This window comes from Jaculus jaculus, chromosome X (genome assembly GCF_020740685.1).
Source record: "Jaculus jaculus isolate mJacJac1 chromosome X, mJacJac1.mat.Y.cur, whole genome shotgun sequence".
Lineage (NCBI taxonomy): Eukaryota > Metazoa > Chordata > Mammalia > Rodentia > Dipodidae > Jaculus > Jaculus jaculus.
In genome coordinates, this window is record NC_059125.1 from 136,412,332 (window position 1) to 136,431,582 (window position 19,251).

General features: G+C 42.1%; 1 protein-coding gene across 1 annotated transcript; it reads right to left on the reverse strand.

Annotated features, from left to right (window-relative positions):
* Positions 1-10,186: 10,186 nt before the first annotated feature.
* LOC101607805 (ubiquitin carboxyl-terminal hydrolase 25-like) lies at positions 10,187-13,529 on the reverse strand. Its single transcript, XM_012947859.2, is given in 2 exon segments — positions 10,187-13,040; positions 13,043-13,529. Coding segments are annotated over 2 exon segments (3,159 nt in total). The 3' UTR covers positions 10,187-10,368.
* Positions 13,530-19,251: the final 5,722 nt, after the last annotated feature.

Genomic DNA, 19,251 nt, shown 5'->3' on the forward strand with positions numbered 1-19,251 from the left:
TTTTGTATTTATTGTTTATTAGGAACAAAGAATGGGGTTGATGGGAGAATTGGTACACCAAGGCCTCTAGGCACTGAAACAAATTCCAAACACATGCACCCACCACCTTGTGCATATGGTTTATGTCCTACTTATGTATTTAGCACACTGCTGGGGAAGAGGTCTATACCTGGAGGTGGAACTTTTTTATTTATTTATTTATTTATCTATTTATTTACTTATTTATTTATTTATTTATTTATTTATTTATTTATTTGAGAGCAACAGACACGGAGAGAAAGACAGATAGAGGAAGAGAGAGAGAATGGGTGCGCCAGGGCTTCCAGCCTCTGCAAACGAACTCCAGACGTGTGCGCCCCCTTGTGCATCTGGCTAACGTGGGACCTGGGGAATCGAGCCTCGAACCGGGGTCCTTAGGCTTCACAGGCAAGCGCTTAACCGCTAAGCCATCTCTCCAGCCCATGGAGGTGGAACTTTAACCAAGCACTACTAGTTGTAAAGAGCTATATTTCATAAGGCTTCATGTGTCTGCTAGTGGCTAGGTGTTTGTCCCAGAAAACAGTTTTAACAGGGTAATGTTACATTGAAGAGGATTTATTAATATAATATAATGAATCTGAACTCATTAGTCTTGGTTGTTTGGAATGTGTTTGAGGGAGGGATATGAGTTCACTTGGTACTTTGGGCTAGAGGAACCTGGCAGTGTTGTAAGAAGAGCTTGATGGGATTTTCTGGTGTGGGGTTGAAAATTCTAAATGCAGAGAGACCTGGGAATTGGCTTAATAACTTTCCAAGGGGAAAGAGAGTACACTGTTGGAACTGGGCTTTTGCTGGGAAGACTGCCTATATTCTCCTTCTCATGCCAAGAAAGTTTTACCAGTGTTAAATTTCTAAGTAAGGGGCTACGAAGATTGGCTGTAAAACAAGGTTACTTGGAAATATGATAGTTTATCAGAAAAAAATTCCTAGCATAAGTGAACTTGAGTTCCAAGCTCATCATAGCATAGAAAAGATAGATATTGTGGCAAAGGACTATAACCACAGCAAGTGTGATGTGGAGACAGGAGGATGACATTTTCAAGGCAATACTGGGCTACATAGTTAGCCAGAGCCCATAATGGGACACACAATAGACTCTCTAATCTGTCATGTTTCTACCTATATTGCATCCATATACTAAAACGTACATGAATGCAGGAAGGACTATATATAAATCTTACATGTACTGCAAGAAATAGTAAGGTCATGGTAAGGAGATAAGTCTGAAGTTAAAATGGAGTTAAAAGAGGATTCAAAGAGGAAAGAATGATAAAAGAATACTTTATATACCTATAAAATTTCACAATAATGCCCACATAGTGAATAAGCACTGATACAAAAATAAGGGTCAGCATAAAATATTTGAGAAGTGCTCTGATATGATGGTGCAGAATGTGACTTTATATCTTAGAAAGAGCCTCAGCATTTAAAAACCAGTCATGGAGGTGATTGTGAAGTATGATGTCCTCTCACTTGCTCCGATGGTTGGCCTGAAAGAAGTCAGACTTGGCTTAGAGGAACAGATCCACTAAATCCCAGTGTGCTACAGTAAATGATGGCTGCAAAATGAGTGGGGCTGTTTGTGCCATGGAACTGTTTGTTGAACTGGAAATCTGTGAATGTTCGTACGGTATTTGTAGGCCCATATTACAAAGTGTGGAGCCTTCAATTTTAGCCTCCTGCTTCCCTGTGAGTTTGTGTGGGTGTGTTTATGTGTGAGTATGTGTGTGTTTTAGGTGAGCTGGGGTACATGTGGTGCTCATGTGTTTGTAGATATATGCTCCCACTATGTACTTGAAAAGGTCATAGCTAGACACAGATAATATGGTGCCATTTCGTCTTAAATCCCTGAGGCTGAATCCTTCACTGAACCTGGAGCTCATTGTTTTTTGCTTATACTGGCTAAGCAGAAAACTACAGTTCAATGATCACGATGTCATGACATACCCCAGTACTAGGATTATATATTTGTGTGACCATGCCCATTGTAATGGTTTGCATTTAAAATTACCCCATAGATTTATGTGATTTAATGCTTAAATTTCAGTTGGTGGTGCTGGTGGAGAAGCATATGGAACTGTTAGAAGATGGTGCCTCATGGGAGGAAGTTTGTAACCGGGGTCCAGCCATGAGGTGTTATTTGCTAGCCCCCATGTCGTACTTTAAATCTTCCCTGCTAATGTGATGATATGACACAGACTGTCAGCTATTGCTATGCCTTTGTGAAATAACAAACTTTCTCTTGAGCATCTTAGTTGAAAATGAACCCTTTCCTACCTCAAGCTACTTCATTTAGGTTATTTTGTTCCAGCAAATAGAAGTTGACTCAAATAACCAGATTTGAACCTGGGAGCTTTTTATTAGAGCTAGGATCTCACACTTGCATAGCAAGCACTCTGACATGCTGAGCTCTTTCTTGAGCCTTTTGCATCACTTCTGTATTTTATTTCAGAGAGAGAAAGAGATTCATCATTCATATAAAGTTTTCTACCAGTGTATAGTCAGGGTGTGGTGGTTAAGTTTACATAATTCTGAGGAAAAGAAAAGGAATGATAGCTGATGAGTCAAGAAGACATGCTGTTGAAGTCAGGTTCACGTTGCTGAGAGAAATCACCTGTACATGAGGAGCTGTTGGGAATAAATGGGTTTATTTTGGCTTATAGATTCAAGGGGATACTCTAAAATGGTAGGCAATATGATGGCCTGATCAAACAGTGGACACCACCTCCTGGCCAACATCAGGTGGACAATAGGAACAGTAGAGTATGCCAAACACTGGTAAGGTAAATTGGATATAATAACCATATGCCTGCCTCCAATAATACACTGCCTCCAGGAACATTTAATTTTCAATTGCTATCAGTGGATGAGTCAAGCATTCAGAATACCTAAGTTTATGGAGGACACATAACGCACACCACCATATTCTGCCCCTGGCCCCCATAAACTGATAACCATACATGATGTAAAATGTGATGCATTCAGTCCAGCTTTAAAATTCCCCAGGTTTTTATCAATTCCAATGATGTTGGTATATCTTCATAGTTGAAGACCTTTCCATAATACCATAATACCAAAAAGTATTTTAAAAAAACATACTGGCACAGAATAAACATTCATTCTGCAAAAGTTGGCATTGGGCATTGAAAGAAATTCTGGAGGAAGACATGATTTAAACAGGACAAACACCAAATTATGTAGCTACAAGTCCAACAACTATAGCCAGTGACAAGTCTCCAAGTGCGATATTTCTAACCAGCATCAAGTCTCTGGAGTTGCAATTCCACCCCTCAAGCTAGGCTACTCATAGTCCAGGAAAACTTCATCCATGACTGGCAGCATTCTTTAGCAGAAGTCTCGTGGTCCCGGCATCTCCCCTGGGTCTCCACAGCAATCCATGGTTCTTCCTCATGGCTCCCTTGGGGTCTCCATGCAAACATCCAGCACAACTGTTTAACAATTCCTGTGGCAGTTTCCAAAGCACAAACTACCTTTGAAAAACATTTTCTTTTACACACCATAAAGGCTAAACATAAAACTGCAGTATGTATTTCAGAAAAAGAAAGTATTGATCAGGCAAAGCTGTCAAATAAGAATATATCTCTTTATATTAGGAACTTGAATATACTGTGCCACAAATGAGAAAATGTATTTTAAAAACACATTTATGGGCTGGAAAGATGGCTTAGCAGTTAAGTGCTTGCCTGTGAAGCCTAAGGACCCCGGTTCGAGGCTCGGTTCCCCAGGTCCCACGTTAGCCAGATGCACAAGGGGGTGCACGCATCTGGAGTTCATTTGCAGAGGCTGGAAGCCCTGGCGTGCCCATTCTCTCTCTCCCCCTCTATCTGTCTTTCTCTTTGTGTCTGTTGCTCTCAAATAAATAAATAAAATTAAAATTAATAAAATAAAAACACATTTATGAGTAACAAGACCAAACTAGAAGTCCCCATCAACCCTAAAGAGAATGGGAAACTCCGATATCATTCTAGGGCAGCTGGACTTGCCCTTAGTGTGTTCCTTGTCTTTGTCCATTTTGCCACCCATGTCTGTACCCTCAGCTTTCCCTTTGTCTTCCTCTCCCCACCAGGCATCTTCATAAGGTAGTGGATTACTGGGGTTGATGTAATTGTACTTCACCATAAAGATCAGGAGTTTCTCCAGGCCATTGTCATCATAGGCTTGGGGTCCCCACATGAACTTATACTTTGAAGGATCACAATCAGGAACATAGAGGTACAACAGGTAGTTTTTCTGTACTAGGTCTTGGGTGAAGACGTTCCTGGCATCCCCAAAGACCTTGTGTGGGATACCATCACAGACACCTATTTTATTCAGGAATAGCCAGATTAGCTTCTCAGAGGCACAGAGGTGACTGGAGTAGATGACTCTCAGGACAAGGAGTAGAATCCCTATGTGGGCAGGCTCAGCTGGCTGTTGCTACTGCCATAATCATGGAAATGGAGTTTGTGGACGAGTTTGAATGGCTTGCCATTAGGATGAACTTCTTCCAACTCAAGGCCCAAAGCCACATTTATGTTTTCACAGGCTCTATCGGGGATCTCAGGGAATTGTTCCTTGAATCTTTTGTTGATAACTCTCACCATTTCTCCCCTCATCATGGCTAACTCATTTTGTACTTGCTAATTATGTAATGCATCAGCATTCCTGTCTTGCTTATTAGAAGATCATTCTTTGGGGTTTCACCAGAGGTACTAGCCCCATCAAATCTGGCCTTGGAGGTTACTCGGCCCTAGATGCTTTTGTCAAACTTTCTGATGGTAAAACCTGTACCAGATCGGTGTGGGGTACAGGTAACAGGGTTGTGTGGGGTAAGCCAGCAGTAGATGTTCTGGGAAGAGCATCTCTAGAAGCATGTGCAGAGCAAGAGGGTGACTCTGCTTCTTCTGCTGTCCTCATGAGCATCTTTGAGCTCCTGAGGCTTAACTCTGTTTTGGTCATGTCTCTCTTGAGCACATGCATTACTGTACTTTCCTTGGGGCATGATGTGTATGACCAGTGATGGCAGCTGGCAGGAATGTTGGTAGCAGAGCAGGTGACAGGGAAACTTACATAAGGAAAATGAGACCCTCTGAATCTATGCTGCAGGTTGGCAGCCTTTGCCTTTGACCTTTCCATCCCTCCTCTTCCCCAATTTCCATGAGTGTAGTGCTCTAAAAACCCACACAATTCATACACACACACACACAGACACAGAGAGATATTTCTTATTAGATTTTATGTACCTCTCATGGTTTTGAGAGGACATGTCATTTACTAAGTTCCTACCTGAGATTCTGTGAAATTTTCAGGGTGGGCCCAGATTGCCATTCATATTCTTCCATTACCACATTAGTATACTGATTCAATCTTTTTTTTTTTGAAGTAATATTTTCATTGTGCTTCTTTCCCATGTTCATCAGACAAAAATTGCTATCACTGTGATATTTTGTATAGGCAAATACACTGCGTCTGTGAGCCTTCCACTTAGTTCAGTAAGCTCTTGGGAAAAGTGTTGGTTGTCATCAGGATGTGCCCTGGGCCTCCTCTCGCCAGGCCTAATTCTATGATTGATGTGTCTAAGCTTACTCCAACCAGTACATCCAGTGTCACTCCTCATCCTTTTCTTTGTAGCAACTCCAGAGCACTTGGATATTATTGGTACTCCCTTAGTGTAGAATGTTAGTCTGGGGATCAAGGTTATTGGGATGCATGGGACTTTCCACAGGGGGGAAGTGCATTGGCAAAGTGACAAGTGGCAAGGAAATAATATTCCTGGAGGTAAAGACAAGTATGAAACAAGGTTATGGGTTTGTGTGGCAGGGAACACTGTGTCCCTGCTAGAGCCTAGCACTCAGGGGAATTGATGGTTTGGGGTATAAACAGAGGAGAGTTGAGGGGATGTTTTGGGCAATTATTTATAGAGGTAACGTAGGTCTTTGTCTGAAGCAGAACAAACACAGGCCCTAAAAGTGCTTAACAAAGGAAACACATCATGGAGTTAAGAGACTTGTAGTTTTGTAAGAATCCAGGGGGCACGGAAAGTATTATTTTCCGAGAAATGGCGGGAAGAGCGGGGGTGCATTAATGATAAGGAAGTACTATGGCAAGTTTGATTGAAGATAGCCAAAGTGTTTTGAGCCTTGGACTGTTGAAGAGTTTTGACTATTTTTGTCTTACCACTCCCATGTGGTCCTGGAAATAATAGAATCCGACTGCTGCTATGCTGCCCTGCCAAGTGCTGGGATCACATCTGATGAAGTTGACATTTTTCCATTGGTTTTGCCATTGACCCAAAGTAGGGTCTTGTGGTTGTCCTGATGCAGGCCTAGTGTATGTGATGTTACCACAGAATAACTACACTGGTGTGATAGTTTTCCAGTTATTCCCTATTGGTAGACTCCCCTGACAGAGTGGTAATTGCATGACCAGGAGGGACAGCCTTCCCATCCCCTGGAATCTCCACAATTTGATGAAACTTGGTCTGCTTGAAAGCAAAAGCATATGGTTCTTGCTTTTGGGGTTCTTTCATTGGAACATTGGTGACAGCATGTAGAGACAGAATCAAAGGTTAAGTGGACTAAATTGCAGGAACCAGAAGTACATGAAGTGTATTTGAGTAGGGTAGTCTGTTGGTCTTGGTTGTCTAAGGACCAGATCTGAAATTGGAACTCACAAGGTAGTTTTGTATGGTCTGTAGCCCAGGGGCTGGAAGCTAGGCTAAGTAAGTAAATAATTGCTAGAGAATTTAAGGGAGATAGGACCTGATTGCTGTACAAAACAGCCATTTTGTCCTGAAGCTTATTCAAGCCTGGAGATGTGGTACCAGCAGGAATGTCCCAGATGTTTTGCCACCAACAGGGTGGTGAAGATCATACTGTATGGTCTGTCCCACATGAGTTCCAGAGGTCTGAAACTTGATCCCCACGTAAGATAGGATCTGAGGTAGTAACAGTTGTCCCTGATGTGACAGTAGCCAATGAATCAGGTAAAGATCTATCTGCGTGTGAATGGAAAGGGAGCACAGAAGGGAAAGGTAGGGGAGGTAGTTAGTCAGTGGGTGGTTTGGGGTAGGGAGGTGATTAGAGAGCAAAAATTGTCTTCCATATAGCAACTCGAAAGGGCTAAGCCCAGTGGGCCCTGGCAGCAGCTGGTGAGCATGTTAAAGCAATAGGGAAAATGGAATTCCAGGAAAGCTTAATTTCAGTACAGAGTTTGGTGAGGCGATGTTTGATAAGACCGTTGGCCCATTCTACTTTAGTCAATTGTTTTTAAAAATCCAGCTATCCCTATCTTGGGTGGCACCCTTTTGACGAGTTCATTTTCCTCATCTGGCAAGTAATCAGGTTGGTATGTCAAAGACAGGAAACAGATATGTCCTGAGTTGGGGCCAGAGGACAGAGATATATTTGGTGCTACAGGGTCAGCCCTGACATGGCCTTGGGCTATTGGGTCTTTAGAGTTCTGGTGTCCTTGGCATTGAATAATGGCCACCTCTGCTGAGAGTTGGAGAGCCTCCAGAAACTTGGCTAGGAGGGGCCATTAATAATTGGGATACCTTTAGTCATCAGGAATTCTTTCTGCTTCTAGAGGACTGAATGAGTGTGAGGTATAGAGAAAGGATATTTAGAATCAGTATAGATATTAGTTCTTAAGCCTCTTGAGATATGTCGATCCCTAGTTAATATGAGTAATTCAGCCTTTTGGGAGGTGGTGCCCATTGGCAAGCCAGAAACCTCTAAAACATCAGTAAGCATGACCACAGAATAGGCTGCTTGTCAGTTACCTGAACTGTCAATTGAGGAACTTCCTTCTACGAAGAGGACTAATTGAGGTGATGTGTGGGGTGTTTCTTGGAAACCACGCTGAGAGAGATAGTAGGCCTATACTATGTCAGGGAATGAATGAGAGGGGGATCCTGGAAAGGGGAAAGAAGGGAGGAATGTTGCTGGATTGAGGGTAGAACAGATTGCTAGAGAGATTTGGGGGTTGTCCAAGAGTAGCAGGTGGAAGGGCTGTATTCATGAGGTCACACGCAGTGAAAAAGAAGAGTGGATTAAGAGATCTATCAAGTGATGAAAGGAGAAGACAGTGAAGGGTTTAAGCAGTGTGATCTTGAGGGGCTCTTGAATCAGCTCTGTTGCAGCTGCCAGGGCCTGTACACAGGGCAGCCTTCTGCATACTGTGGTATCTAGTTGTTTAGACAAGAAAACCACTGTCCAGTGTGTGGTTCCAATGGGCTGAGTGAGTACACCTGATGCTATTCCTGATCTTTTGTCTCTTAAGAGGTGGCACTATCTGGAAGGGTCTGGAAGATATAGGGCCTGGACTATCAAAATAATATTGCATAAAAGTGACAGATGGGGGCTTTATAGATGGCTTAGCGGTTAAGCCTGTGAAGCCTAAGGACCCTGGTTTGAGGCTTGATTCCCTAGGACCCACGTTAGCCAGATGCACAAGGGGGTGCACGTGTCTGGAGTTCATTTGCAGTGGCTAGAGGCCCTGGCGTGCCCACTCTCTTTCTCTCTCTATCTGCCTCTTTCTCTGTCTGTTGCTCTCAAATAAATAAATAAATAATGAACATTTTTGTATGGTTAAATATCAAAATTTATAAGACTATTAAGACAAATTTCTAAACTTTTAAGAAGACTTAAAAAGCAATGAAGAATTCTCCTCAGTAGAGAATTTAAAACTCTAAACCCAAATACATTTTGCAAAATATGCAAAATCAACCAAGAGACAGAAGCAATGCCCTATTAGCCCCAGCATCACCTTTACAGAGAGTTTTACATATGAATCTGTGTTCTTCCCTTTCATCCAGGAGCTTTTGTGAGAAGCATTTACAAAAAACACTAATTTTGGCGACGGTGCAACAAACATATACAAATAATATAATGATATATTTTACTATGCTAACAAAGTATCATATATAAAGAATTTTTATAGATTCAAAAGTAAGTTTGTGGTAACATGATTACCTTTAAAGCATTGATTTTCATTTTCTTTTTGTTCTTTTTTTTATTTATTTGGGAGTGACAGACATAGAGAGAAAGACAGATGGAGGGAGAGAGAGAGAATGGGCACGCCAGGGCTTCCAGCCACTGCAAACGAACTCCAGATGCGTGCGCCCCCTTGTGCATCTGGCTAACGTGGGACCTGGGAAACCGAGCCTCGAACCAGGGTCCTTAGGCTTCACAGGCAAGCGCTTAACCACTAAGCCATCTCTCCAGCCCTGATTTTCATTTTCATTCACAATATCATCACTTCATTAAACAGTATTTCCATCTACAAAATATTCTACAGTTTCCTTTTTTGAAAAGTAGAGGCAAATAAAAGCAGTTAAGACGTATAACTACTAGTTAAACAATATAAATTTCATTTCACAGCACTGACTAGTAGAGAACATTTTTAATTATAGTAGTATACAATTTACAAAAATAGAATATAATGCAAAACACTGCCCTCCATTATTAAGAATGTGTGTGTGTGTGTGTGTGTGTGTGTGTGTGTGTGTGTATTTTTTAAGTTTCATAGTAGCCCTTTTCAAGTACTTTAAGGTTTCTCCTAATAAAATTGTCTTGCTACAATATTTACACATACATAATAAAACAAATAATGATTAAAGAAAAGGTTAAGAATTTCATTGTAGTTTGACTTGAAAATCTGTCACTCACTTGAGTGAAAACCTGACTGAACCCACCAGGGTTAAGTGGCAGGAACTTATTTAATATAGACATATTTAAATACTAAATATTTAGTAAACTTCCAATATGGTACCATTATAGCAAAATAAAAAGACTAGTAATGTATCACCCAATGTGAAGCCCAAGAATAAATTCATTTCTATAGTATAACTAAAACATATACCAATATACAATATACCTGCTTACAAATGCATAAGTAGCCATAAATAAAACTTTATTCTTGATTTTATTTACAAGCTACCAAATATGACATATCATACACAGTGTTGAACACTTCAGTGGCTTGTCTCAGAAGGGTCCAAACCAAATAGAAAGCTTTGATAGAGAACAGGTGAAAGGGAAGTAATACTGTAGCAGAAAGGTGGCCAAAGCATTGCCTTGCCTCAGTAAAATCAATCATATTTGTAATGACACATGGTTCTGGTTAAAACAGAGTCTGAGCGCCATGCGATTCTCATCTTTATTGTTTGCAATCTGGCTGGGGCCGGTATAGTCATTTTGTCTTTTGAAGTTATTAAAATAAAAACTTTAAAAACTATAGCAGCAACAAGCAAACCCCGTGGCAGGATGACAAGAGTTAGGAACTAAAAAATGTTTATACATTGTGTTTAGGGAAAATGTGGGCAGTTTATCTTCCATCAGCAGGAGTTTGACTGAGGGACAACATGATTCGGGCAAAGCGCTCACATAGTTCATGTGTGGAATATGCAGGAAGCTTTGGTGGCTCATGGAAGCCTTTCATCTCTGTAGAACAGTCAAGCAGTTTTGGCAGAAAATCTGTCAGCTTTTCTTGGAGGTTTGCTTCCATCTCTTGTCCTAGGTAGGAACACCATCGATTCCGCATGTCTTCCACAGCAAGGATATCTTTCTCTTCCATTTCATCCTCCAGTAACAAGGGCAAAAACGGGACAATGAATTCATTCATGATAATCAAACCACTGTTCACATCTTGGTCCTCTCCAGACTCAAATAGTTCTGCAGCTTGCTCATGGAGTTTTAGTAAACACACTCTTCTGTAATGGGAGATCAGCTCTTCATCATGCCCTCTGCATGGGCCCTTGGACAAGAGTTCTTTGTTGTTCTGATAAGCACAGATAAGAAACAGCAAGGAATCTATGTAACTTTCTTTCTGAAAATTTTCTAGTCCACTTATGAGATACATGGTTGTTTCTCTGAACTTCTTGTAATCTTGATGCCATTCCTCATACTCCTCCAAGTTTACTTCTTCAGGCTTTATCATTTCCAGTTTGGCTTGAGCAACTTTCACTATGATGTGACACCTTTCATCAAAACTCAAATTTCTATCTCCAAATTGTTCTAGTAATGCTTTCTCAATGATTTTCTTTGGCGCCTGGTTCTGAATGAAGTAGACGACTGCATGATGCAAACGATAATCTGTTTCAGGTGGGGTATCTTCTTGAGCCAACCTAACCAGCCTTGAGTACTCCAACTTAATTGCCGACTGCAAAACTGTTTCGGGACTTTTATCTTCATGCTCATGTGATGCCTTGGTAATTGTTCGAATAGTTTCTTCTTTCAAGTGCTTTGAGAAATCACTTCTTGATGGATGCTCTAGATACTCTGGTTCTCCTGCTTGCGCTGTTTTCATCGAAGACTCAGCCTCCCTCAGTTTCTGGGATGCTAGAAGCTTTTCCTGCAAAGCTCTCTGGGCAAGCTGTGCATCCCACTCTTCCAGTTCTTTTTCAAATTGTTGGTTGTCTTCCTCAACAAAATCTCTCAAGTCCGGTGGCAATGTTTCTATTCACACGAGGGCCTGCACAGTTTCTTTGTTAAACTCCTCTTGTATTAAAAACTGTGCCTTATCATTTATGTACATCAGACAGTATGCACTGGCATTTCTATAACCACCAAATGAGTCCCTCACTAGTTCTTCCCAAGATGATTTTGTCACTGCTATGTCATTGTACTTCATCCACCTGTTCTCACGATGATCAAAGATATATGCCCAGTAGTGTCCAGCATTAGCTTGGCCTTCATGGACTAAGACAGCATGTAAGCGATAAGGGTCCTGGACCATGGGCTTGTCAGAGTACATGAGCTCAATCGCTCAGTGGATTCTGTATATGCTTTCTTGCAAGTCTCTTGTGTCATTCTCTATTTCTGTCCTCCAGCGATGTAAACAGCCTTCCAGCACAGAAAGTTCTTCTTCTGTTATATGCCTTGGTGCTGGGTGCATGGGCATGTCTGGAGGTACCCGTGACTGAGTGAATGGTTTGTGGATCACTGACCTCGATGGCATGGCCATACCTGACATGGGTGATGTGCTGGGCAGCTCAGAAGGAGGACCTTGCTGTTCTGCTGTGCTTGGTAATGGCTGTGATGGGGTAGAACCACTAGGTGGTGAACTGGCGTCAATATCCTCAACAGGAGAAGTGCAAACAGGTTTACTGGAGGCAAATTCCAATGCATACTGTAGAACATCTACCAGAGGGAATCTTTTGGGACCCGAATCATAGCTTAAATATCTTTCTAATCTTTGTTGTAATACTGCGAGGTAATCTCAAAGTCTCTTGATCTCTTCACGCTTAATTCTTGTGATTTCTCTGTTTCTGTGCATATACCTGTCAAGATATAAAACTTGGGGAAATTCTAATTTGTTGTGAATTTTTTCTGGTCTTCCCAATGCTTGATTAAATTCAAATCTTGACAATTCAAATGTCAGCACAGGTGGGAGCTCAGTAAACCAATGCTCTTGTCCTGATTTTCCAGAGTTATCTGAATGTAAAGACTCAATCTCTCCTTCAATCATGGCTGCTTCTAGACACTTATGCAGGTCTTTGAACCCATTGACTTGAAGTGGATACTGACGAAACATTTCAGTGTTTTCAAATTTCTTTCCTTCCAGCACTCCTACAGCAAGGAACCTTCCGTAAGAAAGCTCTACCATGGGGTTCTTTGGCTTCTCTTCATCCGTTTCTTCTTCAGCTCTCATCTGGAAGGCATCTTCAAGCCAATCTAATAATTTGTGAGTAAACTCACTCACATCTTGCTGCTGTGAGTCATTTGATTTGAAGGCATCCTTGAGAATTTCCACTGCTCTAGATGGATCAACGTTTTTCCTTTTCGTACCAACCAGAAGTGCAAACAGGTACCTCAACTCACGCATAAAAGGTAAATTCCGATGTTCCTTTTGGTTTTGGAGTAAATCTTGAGCATTTGATGGAGGCTTGTAATTCAGAACTAATCTTCTAAATTCCAAAAGACTGAATAATGACTGAATAATAGCTCTAAACCAGCAAGTGTTGCCAACATTCTTCAGCCCAACAGGAGCTTTGTCCGTCTTTTTCTATCGTAAGGGTTTCTAGAAGCCCTCCAAACTTCCATAGGTGTCCTCTTCAAGCATGCTTTATTTTCTGCTATGCTGGCTTCAAGAACTCTGCTAATAGCTTGTTCCTCATCAGTTATTCCGGTCTCCCTGAACACCCGGTTGGATTCTGCCAAACTCAAGGCAATTGCTCTCTGAAGATCATCTTTATCATCTCCAGTGAGATCAATCACATTTGTATCTGCTTGGCTTCCCACACTGATGTATCGATCATTGCCAGGAAGTGCTGTTTGGTAGTAAGTTGTCTCCTCTTGCTGAGGGGTCTTGGCATTCTTTGCAGTAAGGAAAGCCACCGCTAATTCCAAGTTTCCATTGCTATCCTTCAAGGCCTGCTGCAGGATCTGCGTGTCATTAATCCCAATTATTTCTCTCAACTGATTCAGAAATGTCTGTTGGTGCTTCTGCGTGGCGCTCTGCTGCAGCACGTTCCGCTCCATGGTCATGGCCCCCGAGGCGACGGTGACGGGGACAGCGACAGGCATGGGGCCAGGGCGGGCGGCTCCTCGCGCGTCCGCGGGCCGCCGGGGACCACAGCGCACCCGCCAGCCAGGCGCCCGGGCGACTGAACATTTTTTTTTTTTTTAATGAGAGATGGTGATGGAATACATGAGGGTGGGATAGGGGCCCTGTAGGTGTCTCTTTTGTTGCCTGATATAGTGGTTTATCTGTGACAGCAAAGTAAGGGATCCAATGCTGAAAAAATCCCATGATACTCAAGAAATTGATCCGCACTCTTTGGAGGCTAAAGGTTATGAAGAGCCAGGAGTCTATCAAGTGGAATCCCAGGTAGGTTACAGTAGAAAAGCAAAGCTGAACTTTGGAGGGGAGGTCCTTCCAGGTAAGCTGCCTGGAGGACTGGGTGTCAGGATCTTCCCAAGTGAAAGCAAAACAGAAGTAAGAGTCAGGATGGAGGGGAACTGTAAATAATGCATCTTTGAGGTATAAGACTGTAAAATAGGTGGTATTGGGTGGGATATGAGACAGAATGGTGGAAGTGTTACTTACAGCTGGGTGGACTGGGGAAACTGCCTTGTTGTTAAGTTGATGGTCTTGTACCCAGCGGTAAGTGGCAGAGGGATTTTGAACACTAGGATGGGAGTGTTACAGGGTGAGTTAGTAGGTTTGAGGAGGCCTTGAGACATGAGATGGGCGATGAAAGATTTGAGCCCCCAGTAGTGTATTTTGGAAATGGGAAACTGAGGTCCTGAAGGGAAAGGGGACAGGTTCTTGAGATGGATACAGACAGGCTTATGATGTGTGACAATTATAGGCGTGGAAACATCCCATACTTGGGGATTAACTGGGTGTGGGAGAAAAGGAATAGGACAGCAGGAAGTGGAGGTTTGAGAAGATGTTAAAGGAAAAAGGAGATGTGTTACCAGAGAGGCAGAAGGGGCTAGTGAGAGTGTGTCCCTGAAGCAGCAGAAAATGTCTCAGCCCGGTAGGAGAATTGGGAAGTTAGGCATGACTAAAAATGAATGTGAGAAAAAAGCACCCAACCACTGAAGATGAGAGAAGTATGGTCTTTACTGATAAAGATGGAACTCCATTATCTCCTTTAACAGAGATGGTTGAAGGGATGTTGGGGCCTGAGTGGGCAAACAAAACAGATAAGGCAGTCTTTGTGTCCACCAGGAAGGTGATGGACTTACCTGCTACACGAAGCTCAGCAAGGGTAATGGGGGTTTCTGAGTCTGGACATCATCAGTCTTCTGCCAACCCAAGAAGTTCTAATGCCAGGAGAGTTTGAAGAGCCTCGCTTTGTGTTGCTGGACCACCATAGCCCAGGGTTGAGGATGAGGCCACATGTGGGCATTCTGTCTTCCAGTGACCTGATTGTTGACACTTAGGGCATGGCTTGGTGGGTGGTGGCAAATTATGGTACTTATGGGCCCAGTGGACTTCCTGGACACATTTGAAGCATGCCCTTGGTGGGGTGGACCACGGCTGTGCCCCAGCAGGATGGGGATCAGGAGAACTCCCTCTTCCCTTTTGTGGGAAAACCGATGGTCTCAGTGCAGCTATAATGAGAGGAATTGGCTGCCTCTTCTCTGGCTTTAAAGACCTTAAAAGCCATCCTCATCACATCCTGAATTGGAGTTTGAGGCCCCTCTTCTGCCCTTGTTAGTTTCTTTCTAATGTTGGGGGAGGACTGAGAAATAGAATGAGTATGCAGTATACTGCCCCCTGCCTCAGAAACCAGATCTAGGTGGGTGTATTGGATTATAGCCTCTTGTAACATGTTTTGATATCTAGCTGGCTTTTCATCTGAGTCTTGAGTGATTTCTGTAAGTTTATCCAAATTAGCCATCTTGCTAGATACTGTTTCCACACCCCTAACAAGATAAGTAACCATCATGTCCCTTTCTATTTCACCTCTTTGACCCTCCTGATAATTCCATCCTGGGTCTGAGTCAGAAACTGCCTGTGCCCCAAAACGAAAAGTTTGGTTAGTTAAATGAGTCTGGTCAGTGGATTATTTAGCAGCTGTCTGTATCCATTATAGTTCTTCTGGTGTGAGGGTGGAAACAGGAATAACATGTAAGTCATGCCAGGTTAGGTTATAGGCCTGAGTGAGGTCATTCTTTTTTTGTTTTGTTTTTGTTTCTGTTTTTTTTTTTTTTTTTTTTTTTGTTTGAGGTAGGGTCTCACTCTGGCTCAGAATGACCTGGAATTCACTATGTAGTCACAGGGTGGCCTCGAACTCTCTGCAATCCTACTTCTGCCTCCTGAATGCTGGTTTTAAAGGAGTGCACCACCACCCCCAGTTGGAATTCTTTAACATAGGAGTTTGGGTTGATGAAGAAAGAGCCAATTTCTCAATTTGGGACAGATCCTGGAGAGAAAATGGAACAAGTACTTGGGCAATACCTTCAGTACCTGCTACCTCCCAGAGGGGAAAGATGCTGGCAGCAAGGGACTTTTGGGACCTGGTATGGGAGGCGATAGGATAGGGATTAGAAGGGTTAGAAGATTCAGGAGCAGAGGAGGTGAGTGGATGGGGGTTAGGGGTGTGGACTGGATGAATTGGGTGTGGTTGTGTAAGGGAAGATGTGGTTGGGAGAGGGGTGTTGGGGATGCAAAGGAGGAGTCCTGGTGGGTCAGCTGTGGATTTGGGGAAAAGGCTTAAATGGGAAGAGAGGAGGGAGGAGGGGAGAAGTCCATGGTGTGGGGCAAGGGAGTGAAGGAGAAGATGGAGCATGGTGGGCGGATAGGGAAGAGGAGGGACTGAGGGCCATAGAATGTGGTGAGAGGAAAGGTTAGGGGAAAGAAGGTGGAGGGTAAAGGCCTTGAGGGCTTGGAAGTAAGGCTGTGACTGAGGGAGGATTAGGAGGTAAGGGAGAGGGAATTGGAGCAGGAGGTGAAGAAGAAGGAGTGGAGAGGAAAGGAGGGGTGGAGTTGTCAGCAGAACAAAGGGAAGGCTAGGAACCATTGGGAGGGCCATGGTGTGGAAGCCAAGGTTTTTGGGAGCTCAGTTAATCGTGAAGACTGGGGTTGGGGATTTCAGTCTTGTGGTTCTGATTGGTTCATAAGCTTGTTTATTTTGTCTAGGAGAATCTGAGTCATGGAAATTTGGCTATAGAGAAGAGGATGTATTTATGTAACTTGTATTTTATTTTTACAGGTCATGTAGTTAAAATTCTCCAATTTCAGGTGAGAATTGTGAATTTTTAAAGATTAATCTTTCTTGGAAATGTATAAAATTTCTAAGCTACCTTTACTTTGCTGGGAATTTTTCACCATTTATGTTACATTTGATTATTATTTATTCATTTGCAAGGAGACATACTGAGAGATAGATTGAGAAGGAGGAGACAGAGACAAAAAGGGCAGACCAGGGACTCCTACCTTTTAAAAATAACTCCACACACGTGTCACTATGTCTATCTGGCTTTGTGTGGGTTCTGGCTAATTTAACACAGACTGAAAGGTTTTGAATGAAAGTACCTTGACCACTGAGCTATATCTCCAGGCCTTTTGGCAGACTGATTTAGTGGTGAGTTTTCTATGTCCTTTGGATTTCTGCTTTTTTTTTTTTTAATTCAATACCATGGTTGTCATCGTTATCCTGGTTCTGTTTGTCAGGATAGAACTAAGAGCAGTATTCTTGTCATTGCTTCTTCTGAAATTTCACGGTTCTTGAAAGATGTGGTGCAGGTATCAGATCTTGTGGAATGTAGTTGGATTATCTTCTTGTCTTATCAATGAATGTTTGTTCTCCTACATTTTCTCTGCCATCTTCAAAATAAAGCAGATCCTCAAACTAGGATGAAAATCACCTTGTGGGGGTGGTTTGCAAGTTATTTGAGATTTTTTATTTCTTATTGTGAAATCCCAGTCTTGTACACAGTGCCGTCTCTGAAGTCTATGATTTCCATAACCTTGGGATTTTGACTTGATTTCCAGTACAAGTTTTGTTCCACTGAGTGGGACTCATGTAAAATCAGTGCACACTTGGTCACCCACAGTGTTTATGTGGTACTGTTGCACCAGTGTGTACTCCCATGAGGAATGTGCAGGCCCTGTTGACAAATGGCATAAGACAAAGGGAAGGTTCTAGACCAAGTTCTGTTGACCAGAGAGTAAAAGAGATATATTTCTTGTGACTGAAAGTTCTATTAAATTCTGTTTTTCTTATGTGTGGTACTTGATGATAAGGTTCCAGGTTTCCCCGGCCAGTGGGGAGTTGAACAAGGACTCAAGGAGAAGCTAACCTGGGTGAAAGACAAACAGACACAAGAAGGAGACCATGCTAGCTAGGCATTTGTCACGGCCTCGAGAGTTTATTCTTACATGTAGGTTTATATAGGGTTGTAGGGGGAAGGGGACGTGGTCAGGGCAAGGAGTTGTAGAGGGAAGGGGACATGGTCAGGGCAAGGAGTTGTAGAGGGAAGGGGACATAGTTAGGGCAAAGATCACAGAGTTACTGGTTAAACCACAATGCCTTTGTTTCTTCATTAGCTACCAGCAGGATGGGGGAATATTTGGCTAGGTGTATGATCCCATTGTTTCTGGTAGATGAATATTAGGTGAGGAAGTAAAAACTTAACTTGCTATATGGCAGTCTTTGTTTCTGATAGTTGAGTATTAGTTGAGGAAGTAGAAACTTTAACTTGCTATATGGCAGTCTCTGTTAACATGGCTGAGGTTTGTTTCATGGCTCCCAACACCAGGTGATTGCTAATTAATTGCATTTCCAAGGTCAGAATAAAGAATGTTACATGGCATAAGATATGCATTCATTGTAGTTTACTAAATTAAGCAGTAACTTAATGTTGACTGTGAAATGAAAATTTGAATTTTGGAGTGGACTTTTGAGGGAATAGGAAAATCCTTGGCAACTGGAATGATTGTCATAAATCCTTTGAGAGAGAAAAGTAACAAAATAGTGAATATTGATTATTTCATGGTTGACTTTACTCCCAATAAACTTTTTTTCAAACATGTCCATGATACGTTCCTGGAAGGGAATTTGGTGTTAAAGAAAGCATGAAAAATGAAATCATCATGACTCACAATCCATGGTACAGTTTGGTGCTTTAACAAGCATGAATTGCACATCATATCTAGGGAAGTCATAGTACTCTGTACCTAGTATCTTTGGTCAAAGAAAACTATTTCCTTCACATGCAATGAGAGATTATAGAAAAATATGTCAGTATGGAAGAAGGGATAAAAGGTTTATTTCCTGATGCACTAATTGACAGGTGTGGTGAGCCAAGGATGTTAAAGTACAATTCTGCTTTCCTGAAAGAGCAGGAATTGACAGTTGAACCTGAAAAGTGATGAGTGGAAAAGTAAAACTCATCCAAAATATGTACATTCCAAATTAAAAAGGAAAAATTAAGTGCAACCTTCTGCTGTTAAACTTGAGAGTGTTCAGAACAATCTATGAAGTTAAGCTATGGCTCCATTCCCTTGGTAGATCTTTGCACTGGCAAGCCATGATGGGTGTTAGGGCTTCTATGCAAATGACTATCCATCCAGGGCCAGGTGTACTGTAAGGATCTGGATCTATATAATTTATTGGAATATATAGAAACATGTTTAACAGTCTGTTTCCTTGGGTATATAAGGAGTTAGTATATATGCCAAATATTTGAAAAATAGGACTACTATAGTGCTCTGATGAGCACATCCAACACATACTGATCATAGACAGTC